At 41.4% G+C, this 22,991-nt stretch overlaps 1 protein-coding gene across 3 annotated transcripts; it reads right to left on the bottom strand.

Moving 5' to 3' along the window:
• Positions 1-1,855: 1,855 nt before the first annotated feature.
• CREG1 (cellular repressor of E1A stimulated genes 1) lies at positions 1,856-22,353 on the bottom strand. 3 transcript variants are annotated; one of them, XM_004269716.4, is made up of 4 exons: positions 21,926-22,350; positions 19,003-19,122; positions 17,506-17,690; positions 1,856-3,210 (listed from the first exon to the last, which is right to left on the bottom strand). In XM_004269716.4, the coding sequence occupies exons 1-4, from the start codon at positions 22,268-22,270 to the stop codon at positions 3,207-3,209; spliced, it is 654 nt and encodes a 217-aa protein (XP_004269764.1). In that variant the 5' UTR covers positions 22,271-22,350; the 3' UTR covers positions 1,856-3,206. The 3 variants fall into 3 exon arrangements, with proteins under 3 accessions (XP_004269764.1, XP_033283897.1, XP_033283898.1); XM_033428006.2 differs by lacking the exon at positions 1,856-3,210 and adding an exon at positions 13,303-14,609 and having other exon boundaries at positions 21,926-22,353; XM_033428007.2 differs by lacking the exon at positions 1,856-3,210 and having other exon boundaries at positions 17,502-17,690; positions 21,926-22,353.
• Positions 22,354-22,991: the final 638 nt, after the last annotated feature.

Raw genomic sequence — 22,991 nt, 5'->3', positions numbered from 1 at the left:
AATTTGAACCTGGACTAAAAGACAGAATAAACCATGACTATTGGCCATAGCCTGGTAAAGATAAATGGCCTTGAAGACTTCCCTGGTGGCGCAGTGGTTAAGAATCCGCCTGCCACTGTAGGGGACACAGGTTCGAGTCCTGGTCCGGGAAGATCCCACGTGCCGCGGAGCAACTAAGCCCGTGCGCCACAACTACTGAGCCTGCGCTCTAGAGCCCGCGAGCCACAACTACTGAAGCCCACGTGCCACAACTACTGAGCCCACGTGCCACACTACTGAAGCCGGCATGTCTACAGCCCATACTCTGCAACGAGAGAAGCCACCGCGATGAGAAGCCTGCGAACAGCAACGAAGAGTAGCTGCCACTTGCCGCGGCTAGAGAAAGCCCACGTGCAGCAACAAAGACCCAACGCAGCCAAAAATAAATAAATAAAATAAAATAAAATTTTAAATAAATAAATGGCCTTGACCAGCTGAGCACAGATCCAAGGCCAAGACAACATCCGCCAAGCGCAGCCCCCTGGACTCAGCGGCTCAGGGTTCCTTGGCTGCTCCCTCTTCCTACTTCTGATTTTCTCTTTTCTTGATCAGGGCCTGCCTTGCTCTCTGGGCCAACGCTAGTCGCCGACCAAGACACTCATCTCCTACTTGGTTCGGGTCAGGACGCTGCCCCAGTTCTGCAGCAGGTCATGAAGCACTTGACAGGGAGGGATAGATCCATGGAAGCCAACCGGCAGCAGCATGAGACCAGGCCTCGGCTTCTCCTCTTGCCCTGCTGGGCTGCCTTTACTCCAGGGTCATCTCATTGAGGCCATCTCCCCCATCCCAACCCATGGTGGGCTTGATTAGCTCTGCTATACCGTAGTCCCCTCTTATCCACAGTTTTGCTTTCAGCGGTTTCAGTTACCAGTGGTCAACCTCAGTCCTAAAATATTAAATGAAAAATCCCAGAAACAAACAATGCATAAGTTTTAAATTGTGTGTGCTGTGTTGAGTAGCATGATGAAATCTTACACCACGAATCAGCCCTTTGTCCAGCGAATCCACACTGTGTATATCAATACTACCTGTCAGTTAGTAGCAACTGTCTTGGCATCACGGTGCTTGTGTTCAAGTTACCTTTATTTTACTTAATAATGGTCCCAAACCACAAGAGTAGTGATGCTGGCAATTCGGATAGTCTCTTACTGTGCCTAATTTATAAATCAAACTTTATCATATGTATGTATAGGAAAAAACATAGTATATATAGGTTTGGTACCATCCTGGGTTGCAGGCATCCACGGTGGGGGTGGGCAGGGGGAGGGGTGGTCTTGGAACGTGTCCCTGCATGTAAGTTCTTGTTCTTACTGTACAAGAACCGGCACCGGCACAAAAAGTGGTCCACAGTGCCCTCTGGTGGTCAATCATAACATAATGGGGACAATCTGCACATTCAATTATAAAGTAATCTGCAGCACCTTCGTGAAAAAGTGGTTCACTCCACTGTGATAATTGGATCTTACCTGAATACAAATGTTTTTACATGGTACCAAATGATGAAGAGAAAACTCACAATAACTGGGTAAAGGGAGAAATACAGATAGACACTCTCAACCTAATTCTATCACAAGGTACCTTGGCACCCAAGGCCCTGAGCGAAGATCCTTGACAAAGGCTGCATTCTGGCCAGTCCCCAAATTTTAAGACATGATGAGCTGTTTACCAATAGGAAAGAGTCAAATTGTTCATTTTCAGCTTTGAAGCAGCCAGAAGTTGATTATAAAATAAAAACACAAAAGGGTTTCAACAGTGGACAGTGAAAAAACATGTAATAAATATTAACATCTCTGCGTAAGAAAATAAATCCAACATATTTCATGAAAATAATGCTTTTAATTATTAATGCCTTGAATAAGAAACCTACTCTACCAAGTTTAAGATACATCATTTTTCTTAAAGAGAAGCTGTTTGCTCGATTTCAGATAAGTTCATTTTGTAGTCTTCAAACTCATATTCAACTTCCTCTCTCTTAGCCATTTAAGGATTCAGTTGCTTGACTCCTGACACAGCTCTTTATGAAGGATCTCATACAGTCTTCTGAAATCATGTATATAGGTAATAAAAGCAAACAGTTTTTTCCCTTCTGAAGAAATGTGATTTCTTTTCTAAAAGTCACGTTGTTTTCCCTCTGATGACATGATTTAGGTAGTAACAGCATTAGAAGCCATTTAGAGATTTGAAGCAGTTGAGGAAGGCTTAGTTCTTGTTGAGAGTAGCATTAGAAAAAAAGCTAGAGAGAGTGGTTGGGAGATGGATTTGGGCCCTGGTTTAAACTGGTCTATATCTGCGTTAACTTAGAAAAGAACACCAGAAACAATTTACACACAAAATCCCCTCCTTTCTTTTCTTTCTTCGCAATCCCATTTTGGGGCAAAAAAAAAAAAAAAAAAATGTGTGCTTGTGTCTCTGTATTTTGAGTGGAGGAAACTAATTATACAGTGTCCACCTAGCTGGGGAAATCAAATTCAGAAAATTTTATGAACTTCCTTGATTAAATCAAATTCAGGAAGTTTTATGAACTTCCTTTGTTCTAGATAATTATCACTTTAGACTTCAAAAGCTTCTTTTAAACTTCTTTATAAGAAGTAGTCTTGCCCTGTGTTGTTGGATCAACAACACCCAGGACTGTCAGACATAAATGGACCATGAGTGGGATGCTCCATTTGTGTTTCATCACTGTTTGTTTGTCTTGGCAAGGTTTATTCAGGTGCACTGTAACAGGAGCCAAGCCCTTAATACAGGCTAAGGCAGCAGCCGTGGAGGCATGACACCTCTCCCCAGCACAGTGGTTTTCAGTAATTAAAAACACGTACTTGAGTACTTTCAAATGCCAATGGGCAATCTAAAACTGGTACCCACTCCTCTTTAAGGAGCACCATTGGCAAACTATTTGGAATTGATGGAACAAAACTTCTTTGATCATAATGAATGACATGTCTCTGAAAATGGCTTCAAAATACAAAAATATATATAAATATATCCAGCAATCTCATCTTCCAAGAAATGCAGTAACAATCCATCTCAATTCTGTAAACATGCAAGCAAGGAAAGAAAACTGTCTAATATTCTGGGAAACTTTCCATAAAGAAACATTAAGCGCTTTAAGTCTGCATGAAACTTCCTAAGAAACTTCGCACATGAGGTTAAATTCGCCACATGCTGCTTCACCTAGAGAGGGGAAGAGAGGGGAAGAAAAATTATGTCATTAAACTGAGTTGACAAATCATAAAAGTTAATTCATTCTAGGGAAGGACTAGAGAAACTTCTGATCTGAAAGTTTAAGATCTCAAGTTAATTTCAGCCACTTTAGTGTACGAAAGAATCATCTGGGAGAGGAACCAAGATGGCAGAGTAGAAGAACATGCTCTCACTCCCTCCCGCGAGAACACCAGAATCACAACTACCTGCTGGACAATCATCGACAGGAAGACGCTGGAACTGACCAAAGAAGATACCGCACATCCAAAGACAAAGGAGAAGCCACAACGAGACGGTAGGAGGGGCGCAATCACAGTAAAATCAAATCCCATAATGGCTGGGCGGGTGACTCACAGACTGGAGAACACTTATACCACAGAAGTCCACCCACTGGAGTGAAGGTTCTGAGCCCCACGTCAGGCTTCCCAACCTGGGGGTCCGGCAATGGGAGGAGGAATTCCTAGAGAATCAGACTGTGAAGCCTAGTGGGAACTGACTGCAGGACTTCGACAGGACTGGGGGAAACAGAGACTCCACTCTTGGAGGGCACACACAAAGTAGTGTGTGCATCGGGACCCAGGGGGAGGATCAGTGACCCCAGGGGAGACTGAACCAGACCTACCAGCTAGTGTTGGAGGGTCTCCTGCCAAGGCGGGGGGGTGCGGTGGGGTGGGGGCTGTGGCTCACTGTGGGGACAGGGACACCGGCGGCAGTTCTGGGAAGTACTGCTTGGTGTGAGCCCTCCCAGAGTCTGTCATTAGCCCCACCAAAGAGCCCAGGTAGGCTCCAGTGTTGGGTTGCCTCAGGCCAAACAACCAACAGGGAGGGAACCCAACCCCACCTATCAGCAGTCAAGCAAATTAAAGTTTTACAGAGCTCTGCCCACCAGAGCAACAGTCAGCTCTACCCACCACCAGTCCCTCCCATCAGGAAACTTACACAAGGCTCTTAGATAGCCTCATCCACCAGAGGGCAGACAGCAGAAGCAAGAAGAACTACAATTCTGCAGCCTATGGAAAGAAAACCACATTCACAGAAAGACAGACAAGATGAAAAGGCAGAGGACTATGTACCAGACGAAGGAACAAGGTAAAACCCCAGAAAAACAACTAAATGAAGTGGAGATAGGCAACCTTCCAGAAAAAGAATTCAGAATAATGATAGTGAACATGATCCAGGACCTCGGAAAAAGAATGGAGGCAAAGATCGAGAAGACACAAGAAATGTTTAACAAAGACCTATAAGAATTAATGAACAAACAAACAGAGATGAACAATACAATAACTGAAATGAAACCTACACTAGAAGGAATCAATAGCAGAATAACTGAGGCAGAAGAACGGATAAGTAACCTGGAAGACAGAATGGTGGAATTCACTGCTGTGGAACAGAATAAAGAAAAAAGAATGAAAAGAAATGAGGACAGCCTAAGAGACCTCTGGGACAACATTAAACGCAACAACATTCGCATTATACGGGTCCCAGAAGGAGAAGAGAGAGAGAAAAGGACCAGAGAAAATATTTGAAGAGGTTATAGTCGAAAACTTCCCTAATATGGGAAAGGAAATAGCCACCTAAGTCCAGGAAGCACAGCGAGTCCCGTACAGGATAAACCCAAGGAGAAACATGCCAAGACACACAGTGATCAAATTGGCAAAAATTAAAGACAAAGAAAAATTATTGAAAGCAGCAAGGGAAAAAGGAGAAATAACATACAAGGGAACTCCCATAAGGTTAACAGCTGATTTCTCAGCAGAAACTCTACAAGCCAGAAGTGAGTGGCATGATATACTTAAAGTGATGAAAGGGAAGAACCTACAACCAAGATTACTCTAACCAACAAGGATCTCATTCAGATTCGATGGAGAAATCAAAAGCTTTACAGACAAGCAAAAGCTAAGAGAATTTAGCACCACCAAACCAGCTCTACAACAAATGCTAAAGGAACTTCTCCAAGTGGGAAAAACACGAGAAGAAAAGGACCTACAAAAACAAACCCAAAACAATTAAGAAAATGGTCACAGGAACATACATATCAATAATTACCTTAAACATGAATGGATTAAATGCTCCAACCAAAAGACACACGCTTGCTGAATGGATACAAAAACAAGACCCATATATATGCTGTCTACAAGAGACCTACTTCAGACCTAGGGACACATACAGACTGAAAGTGAGGGGATGGAAAAAGATATTCCATGCAAATGGAAATCAAAAGAAAGCTGGAGAAGCTATACTCATATCAGATAAAGTAGACTTTAAAATAAAGAATGTTACAAGAGACAAGGAAGGACACTACATAATGATCAAGGGATCAATCCAAGAAGAAGATATAACAATTATAAATATATATGCACCCAACATAGGAGCACCTCAATACATAAGACAACTGCTAACAGCTGTAAAAGAGGAAACCGACAGTAACACAATAATAGTGGGGGACTTTAACACCTCACTTACACCAATGGACAGATCATCGAAAATGACAATAAATAAGGAAACAGAAGCTTTAAATGACACAATAGACCAGATAGATTTAATTCATATTTATAGGACATTACGTCCCAAAACAGCAGATTACACTTTCTTCTCAAGTGCACATGGAACATTCTCCAGGGTAGATCACATCTTGGGTCACAAATCAAGCCTCAGTAAATTTAAGAAAATTGAAATCATATCAAGCATCTTTTCTGACCACAACACTATGAGATTAGAAATGAATTAAAGGGAAAAAACCGTAAAAAACACAAGCACATGAGGGCTAAACAGTATGTTACTAAATAACCAAGAGTTCACTGAAGAAATCAAAGAGGAAATCAAAAAATACCTAGAGACAAATGACAATGAAAACACGATGATCCAAAACCTATGGGATGCAGCAAAAGCAGTTCTAAGAGGGAAGTTTATAGCTATACAAGCCTACCTCAAGAAACAAGAAAAATCTCAAATAAACAATCTAACCTTACACCTAAAGGAACTAGAGAAAAAAGAACAAACAAAACCCAAAGTTAGCAGAAGGAAAGAAATCATCAATATCAGAGCAGAAATAAATGAAATAGAAACAAAGAAAACAATAGCAAAGATCAATAAAACTAAAAGCTGGTTCTTAGAGAAGATAAACAAAATTGATAAACCATTAGCCAGACTCACCAAGAAAAAGAGGGAGAGGACTCAAATCAATAAAATTAGAAATGAAAAAGGAGAAGTTACAACAGACATCGCAGAAATACAAAGCATCCTAAGAGACTACTACAAGCAACTCTATGACAATAAAATGGACAACCTGGAAGAAATGGACAAATTCTTAGAAAGGTATAACCTTCCAAGACTGAATCAGGAAGAAACAGAAAATATGAACAGACCAATCACAAGCACTGAAATTGAAACTGTGATTAAAAATCTTCCAGCAAACAAAAGTCCAGGACCAGATGGCTTCACAGGTGAATTGTATCAAACATTTAGAGAAGAGTTAACACCCATCCTTCTCAAACTCTTCCAAAAAATTGCAGAGGAAGGAACACTCCAAAAACTCATTCTATGAGGCCACCATCACACTGATAGCAAAACCAGACAAAGATACTACAAAAGAAGAAAATTACAGACCAATATCACTGATAAATATAGATGCAAAAATCCTCAACAAAATACTAGCAAACAGAATCCAACAACACATTAAAAGGATCATACACCATGATCAAGTGGGATTTATCTCAGGGATGCAAGGATTCTCCAATATACGCAAAGCAATCAATGTGATACATCATATTAACAAACTGAAGGGAAAAAAACATATGATCACCTCAATAGATGCAGAAAAAGCTTCTGACAAAATTCAACACCCATTTATGATAAAAACTCTCCAGAAAGTGGGCAGAGAGGGAACCTACCTCAACATAATAAAGGCCATGTATGACAAACCCACAGCAAACATCATTCTCAATGGTGAAAAACTGAAAGCATTTCCTCTAAGATCAGGAACGAGACAAGGATGTCCACTCTCACCACTATTATTCAACATAGTTTTGGAGGTCCTAGCCATGGCAATCAGAGAAGAAAATGAAATAAAAGGAATACAAATTGGAAAAGAAGAAGTAAAACTGTCATTGTTTGCAGATGACATGATACTATACATAGAGAATCCTAAAGATGCCACCAGAAAACTACTAGAGCTAATCAATGAATTTGGTAAAGTTGCAGGATACAAAACTAATGCACAGAAATCTCTTGCATTCCTATACACTAATGATGAAAAGTCTGAAAGAGAAATTATGGAAACACTCCCATTTACCATTGCAACAAAAAGAATAAAATACCTAGGAATAAACCTACCTAGGGAGACAAAAGGCCTGTCTGCAGAAAACTGTAAGACACTGATGAAAGAAATTAAAGATGATACCAACAGATGGACAGATATACCATGTTCTTGGATTGGAAGAATCAATATTGTGAAAATGACTACACTACCCAAAGCAATCTACAGATTCAATGCAATCCCTATCAAATTACCAATGGCATTTTTTACGGAACTAGAACAAATCATCTTTAAATTTGTATGGAGACACAAAACACCCCGAATAGCTAAAGCAGTCTTGAGGGAAAAAAACGGAGCTGGAGGAATCAGACTCCCTGACTTCAGACTATACTAAAAAGTTACTGCGATCAAGACAATATGGTACTGGCACAAAAACAGAAACATAGATCAATGGAACAACATAGATAGCCCAGAGATAAACCCACGCACCTATGGTCAAATAATTTATGACAAAGGAGGCAAAGATATACAATAGAGAAAAGACAGTCTCTTCAATAAGTGGTGCTGGGAAAACTGGACAGCTACATGTAAAAGAATGAAATCAGAACACTCCCTAACACCATACACAAAAATAAACTCAAAATGGATTCGAGACCTAAATTAAGACTGGACAGTATAAAACTCTTATAGGAAAACATTGGAAGAACACACTTTGACATAAATCACAGCAGGATCCTTTTTGATCCACCTCCTAGAGTAATAGAAATAAAAACAAAAATAAACAAATGGGACCTAATGAAACTTCAATGCTTTTGCATAGCAAAGGAAATCATAAACAAGACGAAAAGACAACCCTCAGAATGGGAGAAAATATTTGCAAATGAATGAACGGACAAAGCATTAATCTCCAAAATATATAAACAGCTCATGCAGCTCAATGTTAAAGAAGCAGGCAACCCAATCCAGAAATGGGCAGAGGACCTGGGTGGACATTTCTCCAAAGAAGACATACAGATGGCCAAGAATCACATGAAGGGTTGCTCAACATCACTGATTATTACAGAAATGCAGATCAAGGCTACAATGAGGTATCACCTCACACCAGTTGGAATGGGCATCATCAGAAAATCCACAAACAACGGGTGCTGGAGAGGGTGTGGAGAGAAGGGAGCCCTTTTGCACTGTTGGTGGGAATGTGGATTGGTGCGGCCACTGTGGAGAACAGTGTGGAGGTTCCTTAAAAGACTAGAAATAGAATTACCATATGATCCAGCAATCCCACTACTGGGCATATACCCAGAGAAGGCCATAATTCGAGAAGACACATGCACCCCAATGTTCATTGCAGCACTATTTGCAATGGCCAGGTCATGGAAGCAACCTAAATGCCCATTGACAGAGGAACGGATAAAGAAGATGTGGTACATATATAAAATGGAATATTATTCAGCCACAAAAAGGAACGAGATTGAGTCATTTGTTGAGACATGGATAGATCTAAAGACTGTCATACAGAGTGAAGTAAGTCAGAAAGAGAAAAACAAATATCGTATATTAACGCATGTATGTGGAACCTAGGAAAATGGTATAGATGAACCGGTTTGCAGGGCAGAAGTTGAGACACAGATGTAGAGAACAAATGTATGGACACCAAGGGGGGAAAACCGCGGTGGGGTAGGGATGGTGGTGTGCTGAATTGGGCGATTGTGATTGACATGTATACACTGATGTGTATAAAATTGATGACTAATAAGAACCTGCAGTATAAAAAAACAAACAACTAATACTAAACTTTCTTTGGGTTATTTGTATGGAAATATGTTAATATAAATGTTTCAGACATTACATGAAATTTCTAAAAATCTTATATGTTCTGGTATAATGTTATAAGTCATAATTCTAGTAATTACTTTAAAATGTATATCTCAGAAATAACTAAATTTCCTTGTCAATTGCATTATTATGAACTTTCATCAAATCTTTAACCATGGTCATTTTTAAATCTTTTGTCATTTACAGACAGTTCTGGGTGTACTCTGATGCTTTTGCAAAAATGTTCCTATAAAAGGCTTTCATCTTCAAGGAATTCATGGAAAAGACTCTGACAAGTACAGGTTTCTGGTAACTGACTATACTGCTGAACTGAATGAATAAGCATTTTCAGAACTCTAATGGAAAACTGATGAATTCATAAAAGTGCTAACAAAAGATCAAGATAAAAAAAAATAATTACATGGGACTGAGTGAACTGATGAGGATGATTATAATTTTTGTGACTTTCTGTTTGAATAAAAAAAAAATCCCACAAGGACTCAGAGGCAAAAAATATACAAATCAATTTTCACTGCAAAGTAAAGGAGCTGTTACAGTGGAGGATTCCTGGACTGAATGTCAATATTATGACATAGTGTGAGTGTGTTTTGTGTTTGGTAATTGCAATCATTGTTGCTTTTGTTGCGGTCATCCATTTACAATGCTTGGTGTCAGTTTATTTATCTCTTGTAAAAATAAAATACAGCGTGTGTTTGTGTGAACAACAACAACAAAAAAAGATGAGAAACTGAGGCTCGAAGTCACAGAGCAATTAGTTCATACAGTTAGGACTGTAGCTTATTGATCTCTGACTCCAAAGCTCAGGCACTTTTGACTAAGCCATACTAGCTCTACATTCCATTCTCAAAATATCTTCCATTTATATAGATCATGTAACATGTTCACATCACATACAGGCGACTGTGTGTATACACATTACGTCAGTGTTCTTCTTTCCTTAAGCATGGCCTTCTCTCTCATCACATTCTGATGAGCAGGCATCCTTTGGAAGATGTGGTCTATAATGGCTAGACTGCAGCTTGCAGCTGAAGCCAAGTGAGGTGTCAGCTGTGTGTCGGCAGAGCTTATGCCCCATACAACATACACCAATTTATGCTGCCCTAGAGATAATGACAAGCAGACTACAGAAATAAGTAGCTATCTTCCTCTCATTATGTGTTGTGGGTGGATAAACTGTAAACAATATTTCCTTCATTTGAAAGTTGTAAATGCAACAGATGGGGAAATTTCTGTTAATAGAGTATCAGAAGCCTTAACGTATCTCTATTTTGTTCGTAAATACAATCTTGTTCTGAATCACAGTGATTTTCTGCCAGTCTGGGTGTGGTGGACATTACTAGGCCTCCTCAGTATCCATGTCCTCTCCATTTCCAGACACACAGAGACCATACTTCCCAGTCCCCACATGCATTAGGAAGGGCCACGGTACTTGTCTGGCCAATGAGCTGTAAGCAGAAGCAGTGCGTGTGTGGATTCTAGAACAAAGTAACTTAGTTCCAGATGGGTAAGCTTTCAGAACTTTTTTCTTGCAACAGCCATTGTGGAAGCCTGTGTTAACATGGAGGTTCCACAGGGTCCACAGAGACCAGACTGCGGAGCCAACCAACACACAGAGGATAATTGTCCTGGAGAACTGCCCAAATCCATGGCAGAATTTGCATAAATAAAAATAAACCTTTGACTTTTGTTTTCTTAAGACACTGAAATTTAAATGTCATCTCTTAACAACGTAAGAGACATAACTTGGACCCTCCTGACTAACGCTGTGGGTGAGGTCATTTCACTGATACCATAAAATAGCATACACATCCTTCTGTTCTAATCCAAAGTAATATATGCATTTTAATCTCATACTCAACGTCTTCTACAAACTGGCCCAAACCTACCTTCTGAAATTACCTTCTACCATCCTCCAAGTGAAACTAAACACCATTCTTTGACCCCATCTCACAATTCCTTGCTCTTTTTTTAAATCTATGTCGTTCCCTTGCCTAGCATACTGTCTCTTCCTTTCACACATATCAAATTGCTATCTTTAAAAGGCCCAACTCATATGCTAACTCTTCCAATGAAACCTTCCCTAATCCCACTATGCTGAAGTGACTTCTCCTTCCTTCAGATTTTCATATTTCTTGCTGCTCCTTCTAACTGTATATTTTGTATTATGCTTATTTTACACGTAACATTAGTTTCAGGTGCACAGCATAAAGATTTGAAATATGTATGTATAGTAAAATGATTACCCCAGGCTACTTAATTTCTAACACTGCACATAGTTATGTTTTTTTTCTTGTGATGAGAACTTTTAAGATCTACTCTCTTAGCAACTTTCAAACATACAACACAGTATTATTAACTATAGTCACCATTCTGTACATTATATCCTCATGATTTATTTTATAACTGGAAGTTTGTACTTCTTGACCCCCTTCACCCATTTCACCCACCCCCGCCCACCTCCCACCTCTGGCAACCACCAATCTGTCTCTGTATCTATGAGTTCAGGGTTTGGGGTTTTTTCAAATTTTTTATTTCTATTTTTAGATTCCACAAATAAGTGAGATCATACAGGACTTGTCTTTCTTCGTCTGATTTTTTTCACTTAACGTAATGCCCTCAAGGTCCAGCCATGTTGTAGCAAACGGCAAGATTCCCTTCTTTTTTATGACTGACTAATATTCATACATATGTCAAATCCTCTGCCTGTTTTTTAATTGAATTAACTATATTTTTATTGTTGAATTATATACTGTAAGGTTTTAATGTGTCTTGCCAGAACTTTTTTTCTATTACTAGAGTATGTTATTTTTACTATATGTTTTTAAATGGCATTTATGACACATGCAATTTTGTAACTTGCTTTTTAAACTTAATATATTGTGATCATCTTTACATGTCTATGTCTAATTACATCACTTCCAATGACTGCTTTATGGTTCATTATATGAATGTTCCATAATCTAAAATCTAATGCTTTTTTTTTTAACATCTTTATTGGAGTATAAAATCTAATACTTTAAATTAAAGTCCATGGGACTTTCCTGGTGGTCCAGTGGCTAAGATTCTGTGCTCCCAATGCAGGGGGCCTGGATTCTATCCCTAGTCAGGGAACTAGATCCCACATGCTGCAACTAAGAGTTAGCATGCCACAACTAAAGATCCCACATGCCACAACTAAAGTTCCCACATGCTACAATGAAGATCGTGCACATAGCAACTAAAGATCCCACATGCCACAACTAAGATGCAGCGCAGCCAAATAAATAATAAATAATTATTTAAAAAAAAAAAAGTTTAGGGATTCCTTGGTGGCACAGTGGCTAAGAATCTGCCTGCCTATGCAGGGGACAGGGGTTCGAGCCCTGGTCTAGGAAGATTCCACATGCTGCAGAGCAACAAAGCCCGTGTGCCACAACTACTGAGCCTGTGCTCTAGAGCCCGCAAGCCACAACTACTGAAACCGCGAGCCACAACTACTGAGCCCAAGCGCCACAACTACTGAAGCCCACATGCCTAGAGCCCGTGCTCTGCAATAAGAGAAGCCACTGCAATGAGAAGCCCACACACTGCAATGAAGAGTAGCCCCGCTCACCACAACTACAGAAAGCCCACACAGCAACAGACCCAGCACAGCCAAGGAAAAAAAAAAAAAAAAAAAGATTTAGATTTAAATACAGGATTTATTTAAAAGGAAAAGAAAAAAATGCCACACTGCATCTATATTTTTGAACACTTATACAATCACTTCTTTTTTGTTTGTTTGTTTTGTTTTGTTTTGTTTTTGCGGTATGCGGGCCTCTCACTGTTGTGGCCTCTCCCGTTGCGGAGCACAGGCTCTGGACGCGCAGGCTCAGCGGCCATGGCTCACAGGCCCAGCCACTCCGCGGCATGTGGGATCTTCCCGGACCGGGGCACGAACCCGTATCCCCTGCATCGGCAGGCGGACTCTCAACCACTGCGCCACCAGGGAAGCCCACTTCTTTTTTTAATTGAGGTATAATTGACATATAACATATTAGTTTCAGGTGTACAACATAATGATTCCACGTTTGTATACACTGAGAAATGATCATCAGGAGTCTAGTTAACATCCATCATCACACAGAGTTACAAAATTTTTTTTCTTGGGATGAGAACTTTTAAGATCTATTTACTCAGTAACCGTCAAATCTGCAGTATGGTATTATAAACTATAGTCACCACGCTGTATACTATATTCCCATGACTTGTTTATTTTATAACAGGAAGTTTGTACCTTTTGACCCCCTTAACCTGTTTCACCCACCCCACCCCACCCCGCCTCTGGTAGCCACCAATCTGTTCTCTGTACCTATGAGTTTGCTTTGCTTTGGTTTTTTGTTGGTTTGCTTATTTGTTGTTTAGATTCCACATATAATACAGTATTTTTCTCTGACTTTTTCACTTAGCATAATGCACTCAAAGTACATCCATTTTGTTACAAACGACAAGATTTCCTTCTTTTATATGGCTGAATAATATTCCTATATCTATATAGAGAGATACAGCAATCACATTTTCTTTTTCTATCCATCCATCAATGGACACAGGTTGTTTCCCTGTCTTGGCTATTGCGAATGATGCTGCAATGAACATGGGGTGCATACAGCTTTTCAAATTAGGGTTTTCATTTTCTTCAGATAAATATCCAGAAATGGAATTGCTGGAAACATATGTTAGTCCTGTTTTTAAGTTTTTGAGGAATCTCCATGCTGTTTTCCATGGTGGCTGCGCCAATTTGCATTCCCATTAACAGTGCATAGGGGTTCCCCGTTCTCCACATCCTCACCAATACTTGTTATTTCTTGTCTTTTTGATAACAGCCATTCTAACACATGTGAGGTGATATCTCATTAAGGTTTTGACTTGCATCTTCCTGATGATCGGTGATGCTGAGCATCTTTTCACGTACCTGGCCATGTATGTCTTCTTGGAGAAACGTCTAATTGGATCCTCTGCCCATTTGTAATTGGATTGTTTGTTTTATTTGCTATTGAGTTGTATGAATTCTTTATATATTTTGGATATTAACCCCTTATCAAATATATGATTTGCAAATAAAAAAAATTTAAAAAAAGAATCATCTGAGTTTGCTAAAATGCAGATTCCTGAGTTCTGGTTTAGGGTCAGGCCTAGCTAGGAATCTTCATCTCGGCCATCATTCCTCCTCTCCAAGTATGATGCTGACACACTTAGCAAATGCTGCCGGGATGAAACATTCATCAGCAGCTGTGGCTGCTGTGATCATCTCATTCAAGAATATCTGAAGGTTTAAAAGACAAAAACAGTCGAGAACAGAAGGGGTCCTGAACATTAGGGCAAAAGAGCAGCAATCAGCCAGCATCCAGCCGGGGACGTGACCTTGACCCATTTTCCTGTTGCGGCCCCGACCACTGCCATCAGGAAATCCAGCTCCAGGTAAGGCAGAGCGGGCAGGCTTGTAGGCTGTGACCTCTCATTACCTCTGTCTTTGCCAGGGAACACGTGGGCAGCCCAGAGGCCTGCTGCTCATAATTAACAGAGAGAGGAAGCAATTGCTGGTACTTATGAGAACTGCTTACTCAAGCATGAGCGCAAATACTTTGGGTGAACATCAACCTTCCATTCAATATGAGTCCAGCAAGGCAAGGACTATTGTATACTCTCTTGGGCTATTGAACAGTTCTGATGGCAAACCTGGTGGGTGGGATGGTGGGGCACCCACTCCTGGACTCTGAAATGGAGTCAGAGGCACCTGTTCGGGAAAGTCACCTTCAAGTCACTGCCCATTCCTAGGATTCTGGAGTCCTGTCTCAGGATGGGTCACACCCTGGGCTAGTCTTCTGTCCTCCTCTCAGAAGGACAGGAGAGAGTGCTCCCTTTTAGCTCTGAGCTGCAGAAAAGGCCCACTCGTCTGTGTTAATTAAGTGGGAACCTCAAATTTATCTATTTTACTCACTTATTCAGTGTGGAGACTTATGGGAAAACCCAGTTTTATTTTGTTATTAAAGCAAGCATTGCCCTCGGGCATATTATTTATACAAAGATAACTGTACTTCAGAGATTGTTATGTCCTGTAAAAGTGATCTTTAACCTCAAAGAGCAGGCCTATTATCTTACTGGCCTTCCTTCTTGATAATTTGTTGCCCTGCCATAATGTTGTAATTGCTACCTCTGTCTTCCTATAAAGTAAGATGGCTTTTCGTGTCCAGGAGACAATCACTGGCCCAGGTCTCTTCTCCTGCATGCACGGCAGCGGAATAAACACCATGACTGTTAGATTCTTTATTCAAACAAGGAAGTCGAGAATCTTTGTCTCAAAGGATCAGCCTGAAAAGTAGCCAGTATTTATTAAACACCTGCTCTGTGCCATGTACTGTCCTAGGTCCAGTTTGGAATGAAAAACCAAAACTAAAACCTGAGCTTTGCTATGAAGAGACTTACAGTCATGGTGGAAAGTCAATAGTTCACCACAGAACTGTTGTACAATAGAATAAGACAGAATAAACGAATGCTGAGAATTTAAACCCAAACCTGAACTGCAACCTACAGGTCTAGCTTAGCATGTCACCCTAATCTCCACAAACAGCAGTCAGTCTGTTACAAGTAGAAAGTGTTTAAATTACACTGGAATTGAAGCCTGGCCAGCTGCCAGTAAGGTAACCAGAGGGGCAGCAAAACATCTTGGTTAGAAGCAAGTTGAGGGCTGTGGAGCTAGAATGCTGGGGTTTGCATCCCAGCACCATTGCTTACTGGCTGTAAGGCTTTAGGCCAGTTTCTTTCTTTTCTGCGCATCAGCTCTCTATCTCATAAATGAAGAAAAACACTACCTAACTCATAGGATTGCAGTGAGAATTCAGTGAGTTCAGACATGTAAAGCTGCCAGTACAGCACCAGCCAGCAATGCTCATCAAACGCTACTGCTACTGTTATTGTCATCACCATCCGCTAGACCTTGAGGCTGCCAGACATGCCACCGTGACCTGTGTCGCCTGGGAAAAGTATCAGTTCCTTGTATGCCTTCATTTGTTTTTGGGGGGGGGGGTTGTTTTGTTTTGTTTGTTTGTTTTTGGTCATGCCTCGCAGCTTGCAAGATCTTAGTTCCCCAACTGGGGAACTAAGTGTGAAGATCTAACCTCTGGACCACCAGGGAAGTCCCTGTATTCCTTCATTTGAACCCTGACCTAATTTCAAAGAATCTGATCAGACCCTTCTTTCCTGTCCCTTTCCCATCTTCAGGTTACGTTCTTCTCGTTCATTCTCTCCCATGACTCCTTCCCTCTAAGTATCCACTTCCTGGAGGGATACACCACACACCTCCACAGGTGCTCACAGGACAGGGGTCACGTGCTCGGACTCGATGTGGATCCCTCATGGTCTGGAAGCACCCAGGTCTGATTCTTATGAGAAAATGCCACCACGGGTCAGAACTGGTCTCCACCCAGGGCCCCAGAAGCATAGCCTTAAAATGGGGTCTCAGGAATTCCCTGGCAGTCCAGTGGTTAGGGCTCCATGCGTTCAATGCCATGGCCCAGGTTCAATCCCTGGTCAGGGAACTAAGATCCTTCAAGCCATGGCGTGCAGAGAAAAAAAAGAAAAAATAATAGAATCTCCACCTGGTGTCCTAGTTTGTAGATAGAGTTCAGGGGGGTTGTGATGGGAAAAAACTGGGATGGAAAAAGTTTTCATTTTCATTAAGCTCTAACTGAAATGTATCATTCTTTTCAATGATGAACGTAGGCAATAAACCACAGTGGTGACAGTGTATCTGTGACGGCCAGCAACAGAAATATAGAAATTGCAGATACTCTCACATCATGGTAGAGTTGCTGCAGATGTCTTAATATATTCAGTTCTCACTACTCTGAAAGTGCAGAAAAGTTATGGACGCACTACTAGACCTTATTATTTAACATATTCATTAAAAAGCCAACATATTACTACACCACGCATTTTATAAAATATTTTTATAAAGGTATTTCAATATAGTTGATTTCTTTTGTAATCCTGTGTACTTCATGCATTTAAAAAATATTATTCCTAGGGGAGTTGTAGGCCTTACCAGCTTGCCAAAGGGATCCATGGTACATGAAATGGTTAAGACCCCCTTGCTTTAGAAGGTTGAGGACCTTCTAAAAGGGCTGTAATATTAGAAAGATGAAAGACATGTAAATACTTACTGAAATGTGGCATTATAATATTCTTCAGGCGTCACTATTTTTGGTCCACCAAAGTAGTCCACGACCCAGATATTGGTTATATTCAACTTAGCGAAGAACCAATTATGGCTGGATGGCCAGGTTTTCATCTCAGGGTGTCGAATGAATAATGAATTCCTTGCAACATCCATTTCTGCTTCGCTCACCTAAAAGACATACGTAAAATAAACCTACTCATAGCAGTGACGTTTTGTTTTCTTGGCTGTTAAGAATGTGTGATTCTAGCATTCCACAAATCCTAAAGAGTTTATTTAGTTATAAATCCTAATTTTTTAATTTTTATTTTTAAAATTAATGATCTATAATTGACATATAACATTGTATTCGTTTTAGGTGTACAACATAATGTTTGATATGTGCATACATTGCAAAATAATCAACACAAGTTTAGTTAACATCCATCACCACACATAGACACAATTTTTTTCTCATCTTTTTTCTTTTTCTTTTTTTTTCCCTCGTGCTGAGAACATTTAAAATCTACCATAAATTCTGATCTTAAGGAATCAAGAGGAAGTAAAGGAAATTTGAAGAAATGCAGAGAACAATGGAGATTTCAAACGTTGGTGATAACACATACCATAATAAAGTGGGAAACCATCATGAGAACCAATTTTCGCTGCTAAATAGCAATTGTGAGCTATCAGAGTAATTGGCACAAAGTGCTATAATAAAATGCTACTGGTGGTTATGCTATGTAACATTAGCACTTTTATCCCATTACATGCACATGTTAAACACGTAGATGAGTGTACACAAAGGATAAAAGTCTTTAGAAGAAGCACAATGGAACTCAAGAGTATCTGCTGCCCCTCTTTCTCTTGCCAGTGAAGGACACTCAACTCTAGAGATGCATCCACATAGAATTTTGAGACCACAGATAAAACTTATCTGAGGTATTCATGATTGACAAGGTCAAGAAGGTGGTCTGCTGCTTGGCGATCAGATCAGTTCCCATGACGCCTCGCCCTTTGCCCTTCCCACGATTTTATTTAACCTCTTCCCTCTAGCACTCACCCCAAACTGTCTAAATTCATTTCTAGTATTTAATAATGGATACTCCCCTTTTAACCTACTAAATCCACTCTCTGCTCTAAGTCATTGTTAAAATATGGAGACAAGGAACCCAAACATGGGAAATACTGTACAACGTACAACATGGTCAGGAGTATAAACTTTGGCTGAGCAGATGTTCCTCATATACGTGCTTAATAGCTGTTATATCTGTTCGGCTTCAAAAAATAGTTCATTTTCCTCATAAATATCTTATTGAACACCTATATGAAAGCAACTGATTAAAACTGTTAGCGTTCATGAAATTACATACTAGAACATACTCTAATTCTGTATCTCAACCACAAATCAATTTTATTTTATTCTAAGATATCTCTTCCTTCATTGTTAATAACATGATGCTCTTCTAAAACAAGTATCTGTTCTTGTAGGATAAATATTTACCTTGATAACAGTTCCTGATAGTATTATGTGAGCACAGAGGGGACTTTGGGGATCAAATCCATATTTCCTGCAGAAACTAGTCTCTGCCAAAGACATGGTCAGCGTAGCATATGGATTCTCCTGTAGAGAGAAAATGAAGACCTCTCACGTGAAATACTGTCTCTGGAGAGGTAATCAATTTCACAAGTTGCATACCGTCAGCAGAGCTTGACTGTTCTTCCATGAAACAATGAATTGGAAAATACCACCTTCCACTTGGGGAAATTACTACTTAGATAGAGACTGATCTTTACCCCCTCTCCAAAAAATGTGTGTTGGATGTTGTTTCATATTTAAAATTAATTGACTTGGTAAGGATGATTTTAATGCTTTTTTTCTCTTAAACTCTTAATTTGTCCCATATTCACCAGAGGAATTATAATTACAGTACCACCCAAATACAAGGCTGATCTCTAGTCTTCACTGAAAGAACTAAAGGATTAGACTAATGTGAAACTAGTGCATAAAAATACCACAGTGGCTCAACTAGTTAATTGTACAATTTAAGCAAGAAAGTAGCTGAATCATGCTTCTTGGTTATCTTGTGCTAGCAGAAACTGTCATGTGATTTCAAAATTGGAGAAGCTGCTCATTCCTGTTCTAGCAATAAGAGAATTCTTAGATTAAAAATGTGATGCAAGCAAAATTTCTAACTCTTTCTTATTCAGAAATCAGCTTCATAAAAGGCATTGTTGACAGATTACAGTAAAATTCACATGCTGTATTTAGTGTTTTAAACCCCAAGTGTCTTGTGTGGGGAATTGTGCCATCTCACAGTGACCCATCAAAACAGTGAGTCATAAAGAGATCTCTTTGGAATCATTAGGCCAAGTATTTGCTGTCGACAAACTATTAGGTAAGGCACTATAGGAGACCAAAAATAGGGGAGGGGGAGACTCAGATAAGGTCTTTCCCTTCTCTGTAAGTTTATAATCTGGTTGAAAAGTCAGACATAAATAAAATTTTTAAAATGCAGCACAAAGACACAGAAGAGGTCAAAAAGCAGCACATAACTAATTGCCAAGTGAATGGTACAGTTAAGTGTATTTGAAGTTCAGAGTAAGAAGATGTCAGCACAGCCTGGAGTGATATGGAAACACTAGAAAGCCTTATAAGACAGTCAAATCAGCACAAAAGTGGGAAGACGTATTAAAGGTAAAGGGAATGGTAACTGCAAAAACACAGAACTGGGAAAGTGTAAGACACAACTGGGAGTATTGAAAACCCAATTTGCTTGAAAGAAAGGTTTCCTGAGGGAAGGGAGTTGGGGACAAGGTGGGGGGAGGTCAGGGGCGGGGGGTAGTAAGGGTGGTTCACCTCCAAGCTAAGAAGCCAAGATTGTATTTTATAGGCTGGCATCTGTCAGGGCTTTCCAAGAACGACTTACCTGGAGAGCTTGTTAAAATGCTGATTTCTGGGCTCCATTCCCAGCCCAGGTATCTGCATTTTTAACAAACACCCAGGTGAATCCTATGCAGCTCTAGGCAGCCAGATGTTGTTAAAGGTTTCTGGGCAGACGGCAATGCCAGGTGGTATTTTGTTCATGTAAATCTGGTGGGTAGGGTACACAAGAGCAGACAGGAAGAAGACAGAGGTCAGAAGGAGGGGAAAAGTAGAAAGCAGAAACCAGCTTTGACCGGTTAATTGATGGCATCAGAGTCAGACTAATTCTGATGTGGCCATGCCTTTTCACTGCAATCACGAACCTGAAATCCTGGGCAAGTGCCTCACCACTGTCTTTTTCTAGAGATATCAAAGACCTGAGCTCAAGTTCCACCTGACAGCCATTAGCTGACTAGTCACAAGTGAGTCTCTGCACCTCTGAGTTTGAGTTTCCACATTTCCTAAAATGAGGAAGATAGTATCAGCAAAAGTTTAAATATATTCATGTATAGCAGTGGTTCTCACTGCCCTCCCCCAATATTAGAAGCATCAGGGAGGGATTTGGGGTGTTTTGGTTTTTTTTTTATAAAATGTGTTTTTAGTAAAATGTCTTGGAAATGCCTTTTTAAAAGTCTTCCCAGGTGACTGTATTTGCAGGCAAATTTGAACAGCACTGGTGGGAGTGGAATGAGCTTGCTCTGAGGAAATGTCTAAGGGAGTGGAGCGGAGTGGGCTGGGAATAAGCAAATGGTGAATGGGGGTGTATGTGTCTTGGCTAAGGAGGCAGCTGCTTCTGGTTCTGCTCAAAGAATGCAGGCCCCCAGTGCCACAGAGCTTCCAATGTTTCAAGAAGTTAGAAATTTAGACGTTTAGCTGCAATCTCCATTTTTGAATGTTGATAATTAATTCAGATTTATTAAAAACAGAACTCTGCATGGGCCAAAGAAAACCAGTCTGTGGGCCTGATCAGCTCATGGGCCACCACTCTATGACCTGTGTTAGGGAAGCTCATGTGCACACGAGGCCTAAAGACTGCAATAATCATTCACGAGGTTGTCTGTTCGCTTCATGCTGCTGAAGGGAAAATCCTTAGCTCAAAAGAAGCGGTGTCAAAGAGAAATCCCGAAGCCACTTATACAAAGTGCTAAACTACCCAACAGCCTCTACACCCGGTAAAACTTTTAATATTAGAGCCCAGTTAATGAGACACCGTGCCCCAAGGCGACTCAGGGCTGAGAAGTCCTCCAGGTGCTGGTAAAGAATTCGCCCCAAGTGAGTGGCGCGGTGGCGAGGGCGTGTGTGAAATTCCTGGTATTTAGTTGCCCAACAACTGGAAAGCTGCAATGTCAGCCCGGCCAGCGCGGGAGAGAAGAGGCAGGGGTTTGGGCTGGGTTCAAATTCTTAACTCTACGAGGCTGGCTCTCCTTCGCAAGCAGAATTCAAGCTATAGTCAAAAGGCTCGCGCTCCGGCCCGCGGAGCCACACGGCCCCGCCCGCTCACCTTCAGGTTGCCCACCGACTGCTGCATCGGGCTCAGGTAGAAGTAGGGCACGCCGCTGCCCTTGGCCGGGGGCCCGTCGCTGAGCGATAAGACGTCGGCGAAGGGGCGGCCGCGCACCCCCTCCTGAGTGGAGATGGTGGCCAGCGCGCCCCAGTCGCAGACGTTCGTCACGAAGCGAGCCACCAGCGCCGCGTTCTCGCGGGGCGGCAGCAGCTCGGCGGCGCCCCAGTCCCCGTGGCCCCGGCCACCCCGGCCCCGCGCCGGCGCCACCAGTAGGGCCACCAGTGCAGGCGCCAGCAGGAAGGCGAGAACTGCACGCGCGGACCCGCGGGCACACCGGGCCATGGCGGTGACCCCTTCGAGAGTCCGGAGCCCTATGACCTAGGAGGCCCAAGGCTAGCCCAGCGTTACGGGCCTCGCCCAGCGCTACCGGCCCCGCCCATCGCGGGCAAGCCAGTCCCGCCCCTCCGAAGAGAACCAATCGAAGTACGGGAGTGGTGGGCGGGGGGGGCGTGTCCCTAGGCCTGCTCCTCAGCCTGCTGGGACCCGACTGTTGATTCACCTTCTTATCGTTCCGCCCTGCCGCTGACAGGATTGGGAAATCGTCCTAAATGGGATTTGTTTTGTTTGACGGATGGAAAAACGGAGGCTTAGAGAAATTAAGCAGTTGTCTAAGTCATTACTACTAGGAAAGGACCAGTCTCTTCACCCGTACGCCTTCCTTCAATACCTTTGGATATGACTACCTGGCATCTGAGAGGAAATGCTGCGTTTTCCACGTATGCGTTTACTTCAATATTCGCACCGAAGAGCAGGAAGGGTTCCAGTGGGACAGATAGAAGCCCCCAAATTTAACACCTTATAAACTACTCCTGGCCCAGGAGTCTCTCAGACAGAGACACTCAGGGATTATCAGGATTCCATGCACGAATTTATTTACTTTAACATCTTTATTGGAGTATAATTGCTTTACAATGTCGTATTAGTTTCTGCTGTATAACAAAGTGAATCAGCTATAGGTATACATATATCCCCATATACCCTCCCTCTTGCGTCTCCCTCCCTC

Source organism: Orcinus orca, chromosome 1 (assembly GCF_937001465.1).
Source record: "Orcinus orca chromosome 1, mOrcOrc1.1, whole genome shotgun sequence".
Lineage (NCBI taxonomy): Eukaryota > Metazoa > Chordata > Mammalia > Artiodactyla > Delphinidae > Orcinus > Orcinus orca.
Note: the sequence above shows the minus strand (reverse complement) of the source record. Positions and strands in the feature narration are given on the sequence as shown.